Here is a 19,285-nt window from a genome sequence, read left to right as displayed (position 1 = left end):
AAAAAAAAAAAAAAACCTTCTGGAGATCATTCTGAACTGAATTAAGAATTCTTCAGTACTGTATCTCCCTTTGCTTATAGTTTGGTGGAGGTAACTTTAAAGGCCTCTGCTGTCTTCAGGATAATGTCTAACTGACCTTGTGTTTGAGGTACAGTACGTCCAGAGAGAGCGGAATATTGCCTAAAACAAGCAATCTTAATAATGCTCATTCAGTAGCTTTCCATATCCACTCAATTTATTTATATTTTCTTTCCAGGCTATCTGCTTGTGGGTGCCAGTGATAGAATATCTATGCTTGCAACTGTGTTGCAGACATTAAGAAAGAAGAAAGTAATCGTTTTCTTCAATTCTTGCCATTCCGTCAAATTTCATTATGGAGTTTTATTCAATCTTAAACTACCTGTACTGTATTGTGTGGTAAGATTATTACTAATGATTCAGCATGTATGTTTGTTGACACATTTTAAGAAATTGAATGTCACATTATATTTTATTTAATTAATGTTCTGGATTTATGGATTCATCTGGAGCATTTTCTGTGGGGAGCCCCTTCGGCTCCCCAGAGCTATACGGGTTTATATGAATGTATTAGACTGGCATCAGTCAAAGCGAATGTCTGCCATCGACTGGGTCAGGCACCCAGAAAGGTAGGTGCCCCAAAACAAACCCTATCTGGTTAAAAATTTGCAACTAAAAACCGAACTATTGAACAGAACTCTCCAAACTAAAACGAGCAAATTAGAATCACGTCACACCCGTCACCATGCCGCTGTCTGCACAGCTCCCCCCTCCCCAAGAGGGAGAAGGGGGAGCTCTAGACCCCCTGCGCCAGCTATCCATCCCCAGTTCTGAGGCTGATGTGAGACCGGGCAGTCATGCAACTCTGGTCCCTGGTGTTGTTCAGTGCTGTGCCTTGTGGTGTGGTCCTGTCCTGTGGTGGTGTGCGGACCAGGAGTAATTTCACAAGTACTCGGGCTGCATGTGCTAGGGGTTACCTTCCCTAGGTGCCTTGTAAGTACTGCCCTTGTGGCTTGGGGTTACCTTCCACAAGTCGCTTGGGACCTACCTCCGCTTTGGTCTTTTGCTGCTCTGTAATTGCCTGCCCTTAGAGTCAGCTGGGGGTGCTTCTTGCGCCATAGTTTGCCTCTGGGTAGGAGGTAGTTTCGTCACTGTTAGGGGCACAAGGTACTGTGCAGCAAGTTTTCACCATAATTTAATGGCTGGCCCTGTTCTGCCTGGGGACGTTGTACTCTTGCAGGGTTTTCCTTTTATTTTTGTTTTTCTGCCTGGGTGGGGGATCTGCCCCTTGGTGTTGTTGACCTTTATATACTGTATATATATTTTCTTGGTGGTCCTCCACTAGGTCCCTGTGAGTGTACACGTCACATGGGTTCAGCACTTAGTAGTTTGCTTGGTTATTTTGGTGCACCGGTTAGTAGTACCTTGCCTGGGCTTCCCTTAGCAGAGTATCTAAGGGCCCTGGAAACCCACATTGGGGCTCAGTTGGTCAATGGATGCGTCCCCTGGGTCCCATCTCGCTTTGTGTGAATTTGAAGATTGCTGTCCCCTTGTCTCAGGGTGACAATTGCCAGTTGTGCCTCCTTCATGCTGCCTGTTGGGTCAGTGACACCTTTGACCCGGAGTCCTGCAAGTGGTGTTCCTTGCTTATACTCCAATTCACCAAGTCCCCTGATCTTGATATTCGGGTGCAGGAAGCTTCAGCATTGTTTGCATTTTAGGTTGCTGCTAGGTTGGTTGCACACCCAGATGCCCTACTGCTGCCCCGTTTTGGTTATAGTGATCCAGACTTGAAGGCGTTAGTCGCCTCGACTTTGGTTTCGCCTGCGCTCCCTTATCCTTTCCCTACTGTTGTTCGTCCCATTCCTCCCCAACCTACACCCGGCTCCGAAGCGTCTGAGGGTTTCAGAGTCAGGGCAGGGTTTAGTTGGTGGTGAAACTCGGGCAGTTTCGGGGGATGCCCCATCTGGTGTGCCAACAAAGGCATTCGAGTCAATTCCTCCAGCCAGTACTTCTGGGTCTGACCAGTGGGCCCCCCCTTCTTTCCTGCTTTTCTGTGGACTCTGCCTTTTCTTTTGAGGTGGAGGATTTGGAGGACGGCTCGGCCCCGGGTCCTGGTGTGGAGGTTCCCGAGGTGGGGGAGGGGCTGACTTTGGGGGCTTGGGCCTCGTTTGACCCTCGCTTGGGTGTATCAACAAGCCCCCCTGAGCAGGGCTTGTTGTTACAGGGGAATGGAGTTTTCTTAACCTCCCTCCCTCCGTGTACGAGTTTGATGTGACGTCAGCTCCTCCCCGGGTTCGGTTCCAGATTCCCTTGGGTTCTTCGGTCCCTTCCTACCGGAGGTTTTCAGCCTCCCACATCCCACCTCATGAGATGCGGGAGGCCCTTGTGTCTTACCTCCTGCATGACCCGGATTACGCCTCGATAATGGATCCTGCCTCTTTCGAGTTCGGTTCTTCCTTTCCTTACTGGGATCGTTACGAGGTTCTAAATCATCCTGGCTGGCAGACTGTCCTCTCTTTTCTTTGGGGGCGTGGCATATGTTCTGTTGGTCCTGCATGCTTGAGTGGCGAAAGGCTCTCACAGTTGTTCAGGTTTACCTGGGAGGCGAATTTGAACGCCTCAATGCGTGTTTGTTCACCCCTTGCCCTTCCTTGGGACATCGGCCTGGTGCAGGTTCCCTCCCTTTCGGTGACCCTGGTAGCTGAGGACTTGCACGCCTGGGACCATTTGGTTTTTGGCCCTGCGTTTCTTTTCCCTTCTTGAGTTATCTTCGGACTGGCTTGAGGAGGATGTGGGGGCACTGGGTGTCAACCCTGGGTCTGGTGCGCTGGTCTCGGCGGTGCAGGCGTTGACCCACGCCTTCATTGTCTGTTGAACCTGTTTGCACCAATCCTGTGGGAGGCAGTGTTTCTTGTTCTTTGCTTCTCATCTCACGTGCCATCAGGCGGTGCTCGCTCAGTCCTTGGAATCCGGTTGAGCCCCTGACTCTTAGAATAACTACACCTTTTTGTCCTTTGTTGTTTGCAGAGTCTGCGGTGGTGCAGTATCTGCAGGCAGCTTCTTCTAGTTGTCATCCAATGTTGGATTTGTTAGTTTCTAGGTGGGGGGGGGGCATCACTTCGGCGCGGTGATGGCTCTGCTCATCAGTCGGCTTCTCGTAAGGGGCGTTGGCTCTTTCTAGGGTCATCCCATTGACGGGGTGATGGGGGGAGGCTCATGCTGTTTGCTCACGCCTGGTCCCACAATTTGTGGGTATTTCGGGTCATTTCTTGCGGCCTGCAGTGATATTGGATGGCCCCTTCTCCTTCGGAGGGTTTGGGGCTGGTGGAGCAGGCCTCTTCTCCTGCGCTCTGTCGGGCCATCTTGGAGTGGGTTCACTTGGGCGTGGTCAAAATGTCCTCGTCCCTGGATGTTTCTTCGGAGGATTCAGGTCATTCGAGGTTCATCGATCCGGCTCCACTCGGACTGCTCCCCGATGGTTCATTGGCTGAACAGCGGGAGCTCAATGCAGTCCTTGACTTTTTGGGGCTGGTCGCTTTGGGTGACTCGTCTGCTGAGTTCTTGGGGTTTGGTTGTCCTGGCCGTTTACGTTCGAGGAGGTGTCCAATGTCCTGGCGGATGACCTGTCCCAGTTTATTTCCCTGTCAACGAAATGGAAGGTCAACGCCGACTAGTTCATTTGGCTCTGCCAGACGTACGGACTCCCGTATGTGGACCTCTTCATGTCGGCGTGATTGAGGCGTCTCCCAAATTATGTAATGCCCTTTCCCAATTGCGAGGCTTTCGCGGTGGACGCTTTTCGGCAGGACTGGTTGAGGTGGGAGTTACCTGTATCTCTCCCCCCTGGTCCAGCTGTTGCTTTGGGTTCTGGCTAGATTGGAGTCCTACCAAGAGAGAGAGAGTAGTCCTCGTGGGCCCCTTGGTGGCCAGCCCAGCCTTGGTTCCAGGTGCTGCTTGCTCAGTGTGCAAACCCGGGACGTTTCGCGTGGCTCCGCCTCTTCCAGCAAGTCGGACCAGTCCAGTACACAGCTGGTTTGGTCTTCTCTGCTCTTCTCATCTGGTCTTTTTGACGCGGGTTTATCACCATTTGTATGGTGATCTGGTGGCTTCGTTGATGGTGTCCCACCTGAGAGGTTTGTCTTGGCAACAGTATGAAGTTTCCTAGCATTCTTTCTGCCATTTTCTTTCCATGGTTTGTCTTCTATTTCTGATCGGGTTGTCTTGTCCTTTCTGTCTTGGCTTTTTTAGGACCATCATTTGATTCCCAATACGTACTGTCGTCTCGTATCGTGTGGCACTGGCGGAGCCTCTCCAGCTTGCATTTGGGGTGCATGTCACTTCTGCCCCATTCCATTAGATTTCTCGTGCGTTGTTTCACCTCTGTGCCTACTCATGCACCGCCTGAGCCATCCTAGTCCTTGGACAGGGTGCTCTTCTGTCTTTCCGCGCCTCCGTTTGTGGTGGCCCCTTCGGTTCAAGATTGTTTTTCCAAGGCTCTGATTCTGTTGGCATTGACCACTGTGGGTCGAGTCGGTGAGCTGCATGCTCTCCTCTGGCGCAGGGGTTTCTGCTCTTTCGGTCCTGATGGTATTGTTCGGTTGCAGCCTTCTCCTTTTCTGCAGAAGAACAAGACAGCTGCTTTCCGGAGAGGTCCTTGGGTCATTGATGCTTGGTTGGTCAGGCTGTGGGTGCATCATGTGTTGTCTGGTTGCGGCTCTCTGCTATTATCTGCTCGCTTCAGCTTCTGTGGCTGGGGGATGTGCTTGGGTTGATCTGGTTTCCCTCATTCCCTGTTCCAGGGCTCGTGTCTCCCAGGTCGTCCACAGGGTTATTAAGTCTAGCCAGCTTGTGGTCTATCCTCGTGCCCATGACGTTAGGAAGTTTGCTTCATTGGCTGCCTCGTTTGCAACATGTCTTGAACTGATATTCAGGCGCGGGGATTTTTGAGGTCGAACAGGATCCTGGCCTCCCGTTATTTGGTCAACGTTCCTGCTCCTGGGTGTTCCTGTGTTGCTTTGGGTTGCAGGTTGCAGCCAGTTGTCTCGCCTTCTCATTGAGGAATTTGTGGCGGCCGCCTCCCGGGTGAGTCCCCCTTTTCCTTATCTTTGGTTATGTAGCTCCAGGGAGCTGACAGGGCTCCCCATAAAAAATCAGCATTGAATGTAATGGAATGCCATTTTCTGGGTAAACCCAGGAGGCTCCCTGGCAACCCTCCCTCTCTCCGGGTCAGCAGTTTTTCTCGTTGTTTGATGCCTAGCTTCCGAACTGGAGTGCTAGGTAGCCAGCGCGGGTTGGGAAAGGCTGCACGGACGAACAGCATAGCAGTGGAGTGTGATGTTTGCTTTTTTGCTTGGGATTGGAGGGAGTTCTACCTCGCATTTTAGGTTTTTAGTTGCATTTTCTTACCATGTGGCATTTGTTTTGTTATGCCTACTTTTCTGGGTGCTGGCAGTTTCCAGTCGATGGCAGATAAGGAAAGCCCCCAACCACAGGGTTTTCTAGTGCCATTGCTCCCTGAACCTCTCTGAGGGGGGCCAGGTTCTGGCTGATGGTCCCCGGTAGGTCAAACTCCTTAGACTAATGCCTCGGTCTAATATATCACACATTACCCCAGTAGCTCCAGATAGCCTCCGAGGCTCACCCAGAAAATGGCATTTTATTACATTCAACGCTGGTTTTCTGTAAAGTTGCTTAATTTTTGTGAAAAAGCATAATTAAATAAACATGTCATAATGTAGTGGTGTGTTGAGAAGTTTCCTCTCCATCAACAGGGTCAGGAAAAACAAGTTCGGCGTACTGGTGTGTATGCCAAGTTCCTGGAGTTGTCACGAGGGATTCTTCTGACGACAGGAATGGCAGAGAGGGGCTGGGACATTCCCGGGATTCATTGGATAATTCAGTACGATCCTCCACACAAACCTGAGGTATATTGGATTTTTTTCTCTCATCACTTATTGCTGAATAAATTTAAGCATTAATTTGCCTGTAAACATCCTAATGAAAGTATCATCGTGGTTAATAAGTCATAGATGTGAAGAAAGTGGATGAAGGAGTGTATGCATTTCTACCAGTTTGTGATTACATGTTTATGGTCAATATTTTGTATGCTTGAGGTGTTCCCTTTTTCCTCGTATAATTTATCAATAACAAAAATTAACCTTTTGGTGATTTTGACACAATCTTGGAGTTGCAGATGATGAGTCACAATAATGTGACTGGAAAATGTTGACCAAACCACACACTAGAAATTGATGACTTGATAATAGTCCAGAATGGACCAAAATGTCGTCGTCTCTTCAATTTCTAGTGTGTGGTTTGGTCAACAATCTTTGAGTCCGTTCCAACCATCTACCAATCAATACTTTAATGTCCAGTATTTTCAGCAATTGAAGGTTGGTATCTTTTGGTCTACCAAGTTTTGTTTTCAAAAGATCAACACACCTTCTCATATCATGTTTTAAATTTAAATGTGACTACTAGATGTTATGTCTTCTCGTATTCTATCTTTCAATGTAGACATTTCCAGGACCTCCATTTTTCTTCAAAGTGCATTTCCAGTTTTGCTTGGGCATACATTCCTGGAGACGCTGTATCAAACTGGTCACGTAATATGTAGTTTAAAATCTTAATGGGAAACAGGATGTGTTCCAAGACCAAGGACTTTTTCCTAAAAAAGAATAAATAATAATTTATGCACTGTACTATAGAATAAAATCTTTGGCTCACCTTCTTGATAGATAAAGTTACCTCCTTTAATTTTATCACCAGCCATTACTGGCCAGACTAGCTGATACCAGGTACTCATGAGGCTCATTACCTAACAGGAATAAGGTTCTTTTGCAACTCAACCTACTCTGGACAAATCCACAAGGGCCGTGATGAGGGTTCGAACCTACTTCCAAGAGAATCCCAGACGCGCCTTAATTGACTGAGCTACGACATGGTAAAAGAATTGAAACCGGGAGTTCAACTTGATCTACTACGGATCTTGCAGTCTCTTCAAGACACAAACCAGGATTTTACACAATTCCCCCCATGCACCCCAGCTCTGCCAATAAGCTATTCTACCTCTTTGCCCTTACTTCATTACACACAGAAATCACAATAGCATGATGCATCAAATGAACAAATCCACAAGGGCCGTGATGAGGGTTCAAACCTACGTCCGAGAGAATCCCAGACGCGCCTTAATCGACTGAGCTACGACATGGTAAAAGAATTGAAACCGGGAGTTCAACTTGATCTACTACGGATCCTGCAGTCTCTCTGAGACACAAACCAGGATTTTACACAATTCCCCCATGCTTATTGGCAGAGCTGGGGTGCATGGGGGAATTGTGTAAAATCCTGGTTTGTGTCTTGAAGAGACTGCAGGATCCGTGGTAGGTCAAGATGAACTCCTGGTTACAATTCTTTTACTATGTTGTAGCTCAGTCAATTAAGGCGAAGGCTAAGGCTCAGTCGAAGGCAAAGGCTCAGTCGAAGACGTGTCCGAAATTCTCTCGGACGTAGGTTCGAACCCTCATCACGGCCCTTGTGGATTTGTTCATTTGATGCATCAGGCTATTGTGATTTCTGTGTGTTAACCTACTCTAAAAAATGGGGAACACATGAGGATTATTGATTACTCATAATTGGGATAAACTATCTTACATGCATCGAGAGTAGACTTGAGGAGATTTGTACTCCATCCAAGAAGTGTTTTGAAAAAATGCCGAACAACAACACTGAATGAGAGCACAGTGACCTTACCCTCTACTTTTCAGCTGAATTTTAGCGCTTCCTTGGCCCTTGTGGCCTGTCTAAGGGTTATATGCCAGTTACATTTTATGAGCATGTATGCCGTTTGTTTTGTATGAGGAATATAATCACACACTCCATCTGCTTGTGCTTATTGGTCTTAGCCCTGTTGTGCTATCAGCAAAGACTTCTCTACCAGTTACCTTCTCTGAAGAGTTCAATTAGTCCTCTGCAGACAGTCCTTTCTAGTCGATCTCTGGCAAGGTCAACTATCTGGTTATCTGTCTCCGAGTGGGACCTGATGCTGACGGGGGTTGATTCCTCGGTGTTGCATTTAGTGTTGGCTCATGAGGTGGTTAGACACTTTGCATCAGTTACTGGGATAGTGGAGATATATCATGCACCTGGCTCTCACCTTTGCATCAGTCACTGGGATAGTGGAGATATATCATGCACCTGGCTCTCACCTTTGCATCAGTCACTGGAATAGTGGAGATATATCATGCACCTGGCTCTCACCTTTGTATCAGTCACTGGGATAGTGGAGATATATCATGCACCTAGCTCTCACCTTTGCATCAGTCACTGGGATAGTGGAGATGTATCATGCACCTAGCTCTCACCTTTGCATCAGTCACTGGAATAGTGGAGATATATCATGCACCTGGCTCTCACCTTTGCATCAGTCACTGGGATAGTGGAGATATATCATGCACCTGGCTCTCACCTTTGAATGTTGGTTGGTAGGGTGTTTTGGGTGTTTTGACCGAGTTCCTCTGCTAGTTGGGTTGCAAGACTTTACCTATAATATACAGTGCCTTGGGTATCCTGGTGTGTGCCCTGGGCACTTGGGTCTATGCCCCAGATTTCTGTGCGACTTTCCTGGATCACCTTTTACAGGACTGCCTCCTCCTCTTGATCTAGATAAAAATTAATTAGGATGCTTCTATTTACAATACTGTATTTTGTATCAGTTTTGTGTATTTGACAAATTCCTTTCTAACTTCATCTCTTAACCCTTAGACAGGAGCTATAGCAAAATTGTAATTCCTGTCTATGCACAAAAAATTTAATAATTTAAAAAAATTATTTTTCATTATGCAATTATTAATTTGTATGTAAAAGGTAAAAAAAAAAACATGAAAATAAGTGAATATTTTTCATTTTACTGGGTGGAGGGACTGAAAGGTTGTGCGGTGGCTGTAGTCTGGTGTCTGTCAATACACGATGCCCAAATTGCTGACACCGAGGTATGCAAGACACGACTCCTGTGTTTCTCTGACTATTTATCATGTGCTTCTCTTTACAAGAATATGTGTGTGTTGAATAACTTGATAAATCACACAATTCACATAACATACGATAAAGTTTCATTTGATGATTGGTTAATCTGAAACACTTCGTTACAACCATGTAAAGGATATGAACATAATATACAATGGTGTTGGGCTCGAAGGTGATAACATATGGCCTAATTGGCACCATATGGGGGAGAGTATAGATTGCAAGAAAGGCACAAGCCACCAATGCGCCACTACAGATGAACGATATCCTCCTAGTACGCGAAACTCGGAAAATTGCTTGGAAAATTTACATCGGGATACGAGCGTTGCCTCGGAATACAGGGGTGTTGATACGTGTACGCGCCAACCTAGCGCGTGGTGGCACGGCGATTGCCCCTGAGTTTACCAGTGCCTCGCGCCCAGTGTCTATCCCGCCTGAATTCTTCACCAGGATTTACAGTGTTTTGTTGGATTTTTGGCCATTTGACCATAAAAGTTGTTATTATATATCTCACCATGGGTCCCAAGAAAGCCAGTGGTAAGGTTCAAGGCAAGAAATCACATGTGAGGATGACAGTAGAGGAAAACAAGAGATCATTCGGAAACATGAAAATGGTGCACGTGTTGTTGAACTTTGTAGGCAGTACAACAAATCCACGTCAACGATATGCACTATACTTGCCAAGAAAAAGACATTATGAGTGCTAAAGTGGCAAAAGGCGTATCAACAATCACGAAACAAAGACCACAAATACTTGAGGATGTGGAAAAGTTGTTATTAATTTGGATACATGACAAAGAGTTAAAGTGTGATAGTGTTTCAGAGGCCATCAATTGTGAGAAAGCCAGGGTATTGCACGAAGACCTTGTAAAGAAAACCCCAGGAACGAGTGCAGATACGATAGACTTTAAGGCAAGCAGGGGATGGTTTGAAAAATTTAGAAAAAGTGGTATTCATAGTGTTGTGAAGCATGGGGAGGCTGCCAGTTCAGACAAACCAGCGGCTGAAAGATTTATTGAAGAATTTAAAGAGTTTGCAGAGGCTGAGGGATACCTACCACAACAAGTGTTTAATTGTGATGAAACAGGACTGTTCTGGAAAATATTGCCTAAGAAGACATACATTACCAAGGCAGAAAAATCCTTACCTGGACACAAGCCTATGAAAGATAGGTTTACGCTTGTGCTGTGTTCAAATGCGAGTGGCGATTTGAAAATTAAACCCTTGCTTATGTATCATTCTGAAAATCCAAGGGTTTTCAAGCAGTATAAAGTGCAGAAAAACCAAATGTGTGTGATGTGGAGGGTAAATAATAAGGCATGGGTGACTAGGATTTTTTTTTTTTTTTTTTTTTTTTTTTTTTTTTGGAGTGGGTGAATGAAGTGGTGTGCCCTGCCATAGAAAAATATCTGCAGGAGAAACATTTTGCCACTCAAGGCCCTGCTTCTCCTCGACAATGTTCCTGCTCATCCTCCAGGCATGGAAGATGAATTGTTGCACAGATACAGTAACTTTCTCACTGAAAAGTTCCTTCCTCCTAACACCACTCCTCTAATTCAGCCTATGGACCAGAAAATCATGGCGAATTTTAAGAAACTTTATGAACGGGCACTTTTCCGGAAATGTTTTGAAGTGACTGAAGCCACAAACCTCACCCTCAAAGAGTTCAGGAAACATCACTTTAACATTTGTAGTGCTTTAAAACTCGTTGACAAAGCCTGGCAAGAAGTAACTCAAAGAACCCTGATCTCTGGCTGGAGAAAATTGTGGCCTGAATCTGTGCCAGAACTAGACTTTGATGGGTTTGAGCCTGTAAAAGATGTGCCTATTGTTGAGGAAATTGTTACTCTGGGCCGGCAAATGGCCTTGGAATTGGATGGTGCTGATGTGGAGGAGTTGGTGGAAGAACACAACGAAGAACTCAAAGCCCTTCAAAAGGAACAGGAAAAAGGCACAGCTGAGGATGTTTCTCCAGTGGAGGAGGATGAGGCAGTACAGACTGTCCCTTCCACAAACATTAAGAAGTGGTGTCAGATATGGGAAGAAATGCAATCTTTTATTGAAACAACTCGCCCAGAGAAAGTTGTAGTAGGCCGTTGCATAAATCTTTTCAATGACAATGTGATGCCTCACTACAGAGAAATCTTGCGAAGAAGGGAAAAACAATCGTCAATGGAACGCTTTGTTGCGAGAAAATCAAGCAGTGAGCCACAACCAGGACCTAGTGGTATGCAGGCAAAACGTGCCAGAGAATGCACCCCAGAGAGGTCCTCACTGCCTGATGTTATAATGGAAGGGGACTTCCCTTCCAAACACTAACTCCTCTCCTCCTCCCCCTCCCCACCATCTTCCATACACCAACAGGAGTCATCAACAAGGGTAAATAATAACTTGAACATACTTTTGTAGTGTAGATTTTGATGAAATACGTATAAAATTTAGTTTGAAATGAGGTTTTTGGGTAGTCGGGAACGGATTAATTCATTTCCCATTATTTCTTATGGGAAAATTAGCTTCGGTTTACGAGTTTTCGGGTTACGAGCTGTCTCCAGGAACGGATTAAACTCTTAAAATGAGGTACCCCTGTAGTTCCATATCAGCCTGGATAAGCTCCGGCGAGCCTCCGGGTCTCTCCCAGGAAATGGCGTTTCATTACATTCAACGCTGGTTTTTTGGCCTCCACCACCTTCTTACTTAAATGTGTCAGGGTACAAGTGTATATTTGTAAGTGAAATTTGTAGATCAATGACTGAAGGCGTGGTTTTCATTTTTAACAAACTATATTTTCCACAGGACTATATTCATCGTGTTGGACGCACTGGTCGTGGGGAAGGTAGTGTCGGTCAAGCACTTCTTTTCTTGAGACCTGAGGAGAACCAATTTGTTGATGTCCTGAAAACTATGAAGGTTGAAATTGAACAGCTAGAGTTTCATGGAGATTTGAAGGAAATTCAAAACAAGGTAAGGATGCAAAGTTTAATTAAAGTTCATTGGTAGATGCTCAGTTTGCTGTCATATGTGAACATTAAATGTTAAATGTAGTCAATAGCTTTTCTGAGGAAATATTTTTTGGACCTGTTTGTAACTAAGATATATGGCGAGTCATAAATTTTCTGTTCTTGTTTTACTATCTGGTTTCTTCTGAACTCTGAAAATGAGAAAGTTTAATGGTGGTTACTGAAATGTTCATTTATGCTTCATGTTACATGTACACCATTTACAATGATACAAACGTACTGCTTTATAAGTGCAGTTAGATTAAAGTGATAGCAGGAAGAGGCAGCTATGTCAGACCCAACCACCATTAGGTGGCAGCTGCTTATCAAAGCTCCTTAATATTTTATTTTTCCCCAGGTTGATTCCTTTGTCTTGAATGATATGGAAATACAGCAGATGGCAAAGTTAGCATTCAAGAAATTTGTACGAGCTTATCAGTGTCATAAGTTAAGAAAAATATTCAGTGTGCATTCACTGAATCTTCATGAAATATGTCGGGCTTTTGGTTTTACAAAGCCCCCAATGGAACTAGGCCATTTAACTTGAATAACTCTGAAAATGAGAAAGTGTAATGGTGGTTATTGAAAAGAGGCATACTTCTACTCGGTAGCAGATTAATGTGCTTTAATTATTTATTCTGAGCAAAATCTCAGTTGCTTCCCCAGCCAAAAGCAAAGTTCTTAAAAAAAAAAAACAGAGAATTAGCATATATGCAATTAAGACCCAATAGAAAATTGTTTTAAATGGAGTACCCCAGGGCTGTCCTGGGACTTCTTGTTTACCAAAATTATAATTGCTTTAGACATAGGCGTCAACAGTAGCATTTGCAAATTTGTTGATTACAAAAATAGGATGGGAACTAAGTTTATATCAAGACACAAAATTGCTACAAAACAATCTAGATAAGAATATGGAAAATGAAAAAAAAAATATTGGCAAATGAAGTTAAATGTTTTAAAGTGTAGGGGTCTTTGTCCTCCCCATGACTGCACGTGGTACACTTAATATTATGCTTCTTCAGCTTTATCTTGCCAAGGTAGAAGGTGCCCGTGTAAGGTCCTATGTAGATCATGCAGGTTAGAAGTGGTCGTCATTCTATATAATGGACATGACGGGAATTCACTTGATCGCATGAAGAGAAGGATGACCCATTTCTAAACCAGTGTTTACTCAGGTCTTTTCTAAATCTAAACTTCTCCAGTTTGTATTTATTGTTTTGTGTTATGTTTGAAACTTTGTTTACATTTCCTTTATGCTTTTCTGTCCTTCAATCATTTAACTTACACTTTGCCTTTCTAGATAAAGTAAATGAAGAACTTTAATTGCTTCATTAAGAATGTTTCTAATTCCTGGGATAAACTCTGTCATCCTTCTCAGTATTTGGTGAAGTGAATTCAAGTCCATTATAAAGTACGGCAACCAATACTAAACTGCATAATCTAAATGGTACCTAACAAGGACAGGAAAACATTGAAGAATAACATTAGAAGTCTTATTGCTGTAAAAGCTAGCCTGGGGTCTTGGGGTCCTGTGGAGTGTTCAGTCTGGGGTCAAGTATATTTAGAGCTACGAGTGTGACACTACACTCTACATTTGTTCATATGAGTGTGACCTTTGACAAAGGTCTATAAAAGGGGTAAAAACCCAAATGGCCTACAGTGAGGCCCAATTACAGACATCTCCATGTAGGCCATCTGGGTTTCTGCCTCTCTCCTGGAACTTTGTCAAAGGTTCTACTCACAGATCTAAATATGCTTGAACCCAAGGCCTCTGCTCGACCCCAGGCCAGCTGGTTAGGTGTTACATTGCTAATGTTTCTAGAAAACCAAGTACTGTATCCTATTTGCTTTATTTTATACATGCATACAGTATATATTTTATTGCAAAAGATCCCTCCCAATCATGAATCCTAGATATTTCTCTCAGGCAAACTTTTCACTTTCAACATTGTTCAACTGCTGGTATCTGCTAACTAAATTTATTAACTAAGCTCAGTACCCTATGTTTCTCAGCATTAAACTGTATCGGCCAATCTTTCGTCTAATTTCAAAGCCTATCCAGATTTGAAATTTAAATAAGTTTATTGAGATACAAATACACACAAAGGGACGAGGTAGCTCAAGCTATTCTCACCCTCTTCAGTACATTCCGACAATTCAACATAAGGTTTCAATCTTGATGCAAAATTCTAATATCTCCAGGTATAAGAAACTTTCCGTTGTGACACACCAAGGCTCAATGGATATACCTATCTTGATCTACTCATAGGGATGTTGTGCCTTCATCTGAATTGATTTCCTGCCCTATTTTTATATCAAATTTGCAAATGTTGTCAGTCCTCTAAATTGTTTATATGTATAGTAAACACTTACCAGGACAGTAGTGAGGGAGGTTAAGTACAAGCTGGTACAAACAGCAAACATCCTCAACCCAGCCACCCATGTCAATCCACACAGGGTTATCTTGAGATGATTTCGGGGCTTTTTAGTGTCCCCGCGGCCCGGTCTTCGACCAGGCCTCCACCCCCAGGAAGCAGCCCGTGACAGCTGACTAACACCCAGGTACCTATTTTTATTGCTAGGTAACAGGGGCATAGGGTAAAAGAAACTGCCCATTGTTTCTCGCCGGCACCTGGGATCGAACCCAGGACCACAGGATCACAAGTCCAGTGTGCTGTCCGCTTGGCCGACCGGCTCCCTTGGTCACCTTGGTCACATAGGGTGACCCCTTCCAGTGAGTGGTCTGATAACCCCAACAGGAAACCCAAGATACTAGGCACACATTGTTGCCAAGTCACTACAAAAAGTTGAAGAGGTAAAAGTGGAAGGCATACTCAATGGTCGGAAAATATCAAGGTGGTTCCTTTGAAAGGGAACTAAATAAAATCTGTATATAAAATTACAATGCAATTGTATGATTACATCCATATTACAATGATATAACTAATTTTGGGGTGTTTTATTACCTCTAGATGCCCAGTCAGCTAAGCATCCTACTGATTTTATAATTAGTAAATTATCAAAGGAAGGTTCCAAACCCAGAAGATTATACAGTGCTGTAACAGAATATTCATGTTTCTAAATACAGTATACAGAACCCACTCAAGGACCTGTGAAAACTGGATGTAGCCCCAGGGCAGGCTACAGAACTCATTCCTGCTGAGAGATCAACTCAGGGGAGACGGCCTCTGTGCAGACAGGTTGCCATCACCCCAAGGCTGGTCACTGTGAGGGTGGACTGCAGTGACAACGCCAACCACGGGGTTGACCCTGGGGAGTGGGGAGTCAGCCACTGTGTAGACAGGTTCCACTTCCCACACCCGCCATGGGGCCAGCCTTGAGGGTGGGGGGCTGGTCTCTGTGAGGGCGGGCTACAGAGACACGGCCAGATGCGAGGTCAACACTGGGGAGTCACCCTCTGTGCAGACAGGTACCACTCAACACACCCTCCCTGGGGTAAACCTTGGAGGGCTGGCCCCCAGCGACAACGACATCCATGAAGGCGACCTGGCATACATTCTAGGGTGTGGTGCACAGCACTCCATATTTTTGGCATGCAAACCTGTCGCAGAACGCCCACCTCGCAAGAACATATAGGAATGGTCTACCCTGCCTATCTGTACTCCAAATGGTGTTCCATTGGTTCACATGCCAGATGCTGCTTAGCTTGCAGCATTTGTCTTGTAAGACAGAATCTGTACCTTTTTTCAGTTCAGGAAAACCTGTTTTGTTTATTTTAAAGGCAGAATCGGATGTTATGGGCATGGATGCAGCCACAGACCAAGCAACATCATACAGCACAAATGTCAACCCCAATGTAGTGGACAGGGTGGTGTGCTATTCTCTCTCTCCATTCAGGGTGGGGGCGGACCCACCATGGCACCAGTCAATTGCTTATGTTATCCTTTCATATTCCTAGCCTTTGTTATCTATCTTGGCCTACAAACAACACCTACATCAGATGGGATGCTACCACTGCCACCTAATGCTTGCCTTCGGGATGGGGGTTCAGCACCTGCTGACATGGCAGGTGGGGTGCTCTGCTGGAACCCCATAAAGTCATAAGCTTCCACTTCTGGCTGAAGCCTTAGTTTACATAGCTGGTTAACTGTGGCATCTCATCTAGCACATAATTATTTAATCCCATGATTAATGTTTACCAAGCATAAATTCACATCGCACCCTTAAATCTTTGAATATGTTAGATATAAAGTCACTGCACATCATCTCAAGTGTATTCTGTATATATAAAACTCTGAACAGTAATGCCAATCTTGGCCTTAAACACTTCCTAGGATGTTGTATCAGAACCCATGGGCCCCAAACTAGAAACAATTAAGTAGTAGGCATCCTTCAGTCTCGGGAGACTATGGAGTTGCGCCCTAGTTGTCAATCCTGGTGCAGCGTCTGGTGTGACTGATGAGGCCAATCCGAGAGTAGCAGTCCTTCCCACACCGAGCACAAACGAAGTCCGATTCTGGTCTGTCTTCCTGGTTACCGGCTTTCCTTCTCTGTCTCTTTGCCTCCGATTCCTTGGCAAGTGACTCCTCGAACTTGGAGAGACCTCTTTGAACAGACTGCCTCCAGGCTGAACGGTCTGCAGCCAGTGTCTCCCATATAGCAAGATCGACGTCCATGGCTTTCAGGTCCCTTTTGCATACGTCTTTGTACCGTAGCTGGGGCTTGCCTACTGGACGCTTTCCCTGCCTCAGCTCTCCGTACAGGAGATCCTTGGGGATCCTGCCGTCGCCCATTCGCACAACGTGCCCGAGCCAGCGCATTCGTCTCTGTTTCAGCATTGTGTACATGCTGGTGATTCTTGCTCTCCCCAAGACGTTGTTGTTTGTCACCTTGTCCTGCCAGGTGATGTCCAAGATGTGTCTAAGGCAGCGCATGTGGTAGGCATTCAGCCGTCTTTCCTGACGGGCGCGGAGTGTCCAAGACTCACTGCCATAAAGGAGAGTGCTCAGGACACAGGATCTGTAAACCTGAATCTTAGTATACTCAGTTAGCCTATTGTTGGCCCACACTCTCTTTGTCAGTTTGGACATGGTAGTAGATGCCTTACCGATGCGTTTGTTTAGCTCCGTATCAAGAGAGAGGGAGTCAGAGATTGTGGAGCCCAGGTACACGAAGTCGTGAATAACTTCCAGTTTGGAATCAGAGATGCCGATGTCAAGTGGGGAGTCCACTCCTTGTCCCATGACTTGTGTTTTCTTCAGACTGATGGTGAGTCCGAAAGCCTGAGAGGCCTCGCTGAAGCGGGTTATGAGCCGTTGGAGGTCTTCAGCTGAGTGGGCAGTGATTGCTGCATCGTCGGCAAAGAGGAAGTCGCGCAGACACCTCAGCCGAACCTTTGTCTTGGCTCTCAGCCTGGCGAGGTTAAAGAGCTTTCCATCCGACCTGGTCCGGAGGTAAATGCCTTCCGTGACAGATCCGAAGGCGTGCCGCAGCATAACTGCGAAGAAAATCCCGAATAGGGTTGGAGCCAGTACGCAGCCCTGCTTTACTCCACTTCGGATGTCAAAGGCGTCTGATGTTAGGCCATCAAAGACCACGGTGCCCCTCATGTTCTCATGGAAAGATCTGATGATGCTGAGGAGCCTGGGTGGGCATCCGATCTTGGGGAGGATCTTGAACAGGCCATCCCTGCTGACGAGGTCGAAGGCCTTCGTCAGATCTATGAAGGCTACAAAGAGTGGCTGCTTCTGTTCCCTGCATTTCTCCTGCAGTTGTCTGAGGGAAAAAACCATGTCGATGGTGGACCTGCCAGCTCTGAATCCACATTGTGATTCTGGATAGACTCTCTCTGCAAGTACTTGGAGCCTCTTCAATGCGACTCGAGCAAACAGCTTTCCGACAATACTGAGGAGGGAGATTCCACGGTAGTTGTTGCAGTTGCCCCTGTCACCTTTATTCTTATACAGTGTGACGATGTTGGCATCCCTCATGTCCTGTGGCACCTCTCCTTCTTCCCAGCAGAGGCAGAGAATTTCGTGCAGCTCCATGAGCAGGCTACCTCTGCAGCACTTCAAGGTCTCAGCAGGAATGCCATCTTTGCCAGGAGCTTTACCAGAAGCAAGGGAGTCCAGGGCATCGCTGAGTTCTTCCAGGGTCGGTTCACTGTCGAGCTCCATTAACACAGGCAGACACTCAATGGCATCTCAGGGCATAGAAACAATTACCTATTTGATATTCCAAGAATGTGGCTTCACTAAACTAGAAATGCTCTACAAATCAAGGGACCCAGAATGTGGAATGAGCTTCCCAATCATGGCAAAGGTTGTACATCTCTCAACCAGTTAAAGATAAAAACTAAGTACTACCTAATAAACTATGTCTTGCTATTTTCAAACATTATTGATTATTAACCAACTTATTTAACTGCTGATATCTGTCATGTATAAACTTAAAAAAAATGGTAATCTTCTGTTTATTTAGTTAAAATTCATTCTGTTGTTCTGTTGCATTTTCTGTTGTTTTATCCATCATGTAATTATCATTCTCTTTTTTCTTTTTTTTTCTTTTTACAATTCAATTTATGCTTTTGATCTCAATTAGTATTAAATTTTAGTCTAAGTATTTTCCCACATCATTGTGCATATTAGTGGACTCAGGGATTGTGTGTACTAGCTCTATCTATCAATCCAAAATTATGTTTGTAACTCATTTTCAATGTATGTACCTTTCCCTGAATATATATTTTCTTACTGCACAAATGAGTTACGGCAAGAATGTACGATTGCTAGGTACTGTACATGCAAATAGCTAAGCTATAAATAATTTTAATTACTGATGATAAATTCATTTAATTGTAAATTTAGATAATAATGGAACATTTACTGATAATTGTAATTGTTATTATTTATAATTTAATTAATAAATATATTTAATAAATAAGTACCCCAATTCTATATGCGTGTTTCCTTCCAGCCACAGAAAATAGTGTTGGAGAGTATGTCGTAGCTCTTGTTGACATTGTTTACAATTGGAATATTCACCATTGGGGGATTCATTACATTCAGCCACCTGCCAGATATCAATATCTCAGCCTAATTCTAGCAATTACAATGTCACACTGTCTAATGGATGTTTTTATGCTGCCCGTACATATAACTCTCAGCTCTAAACATGTCATACGCTTTATACTCGTACTTTCAGGCCTTTGTGTATCAGTAACTGCTCTTCTGTCCTTCCTTATTTCCTGAAATATTGCAGCTTTTACAGCAGAGATTGGACTGCCC

The 19,285-nt window shown here is 44.8% G+C and overlaps 1 protein-coding gene across 2 annotated transcripts in view; it reads left to right on the top strand.

The window, feature by feature from the left end:
* The window catches only part of LOC123772222 (uncharacterized), a 39,043-nt gene extending 20,088 nt beyond the window's left edge, over positions 1–18,955 (top strand). For both annotated transcript variants that reach the window (XM_069311048.1, XM_045765292.2), the window contains exons 6-9: positions 257–417; positions 5,793–5,945; positions 11,839–12,006; positions 12,400–18,955. In XM_069311048.1, coding sequence (XP_069167149.1) covers positions 257–417; positions 5,793–5,945; positions 11,839–12,006; positions 12,400–12,588 — 671 coding nt within the window. In that variant the 3' untranslated portion in view covers positions 12,589–18,955. The remainder of the gene's footprint in view (positions 1–256; positions 418–5,792; positions 5,946–11,838; positions 12,007–12,399) is intronic.
* Positions 18,956–19,285: the final 330 nt, after the last annotated feature.

This window comes from Procambarus clarkii, chromosome 69 (assembly GCF_040958095.1).
Source record: "Procambarus clarkii isolate CNS0578487 chromosome 69, FALCON_Pclarkii_2.0, whole genome shotgun sequence".
Taxonomy (NCBI): domain Eukaryota; kingdom Metazoa; phylum Arthropoda; class Malacostraca; order Decapoda; family Cambaridae; genus Procambarus; species Procambarus clarkii.
Note: the sequence above shows the minus strand (reverse complement) of the source record. Positions and strands in the feature narration are given on the sequence as shown.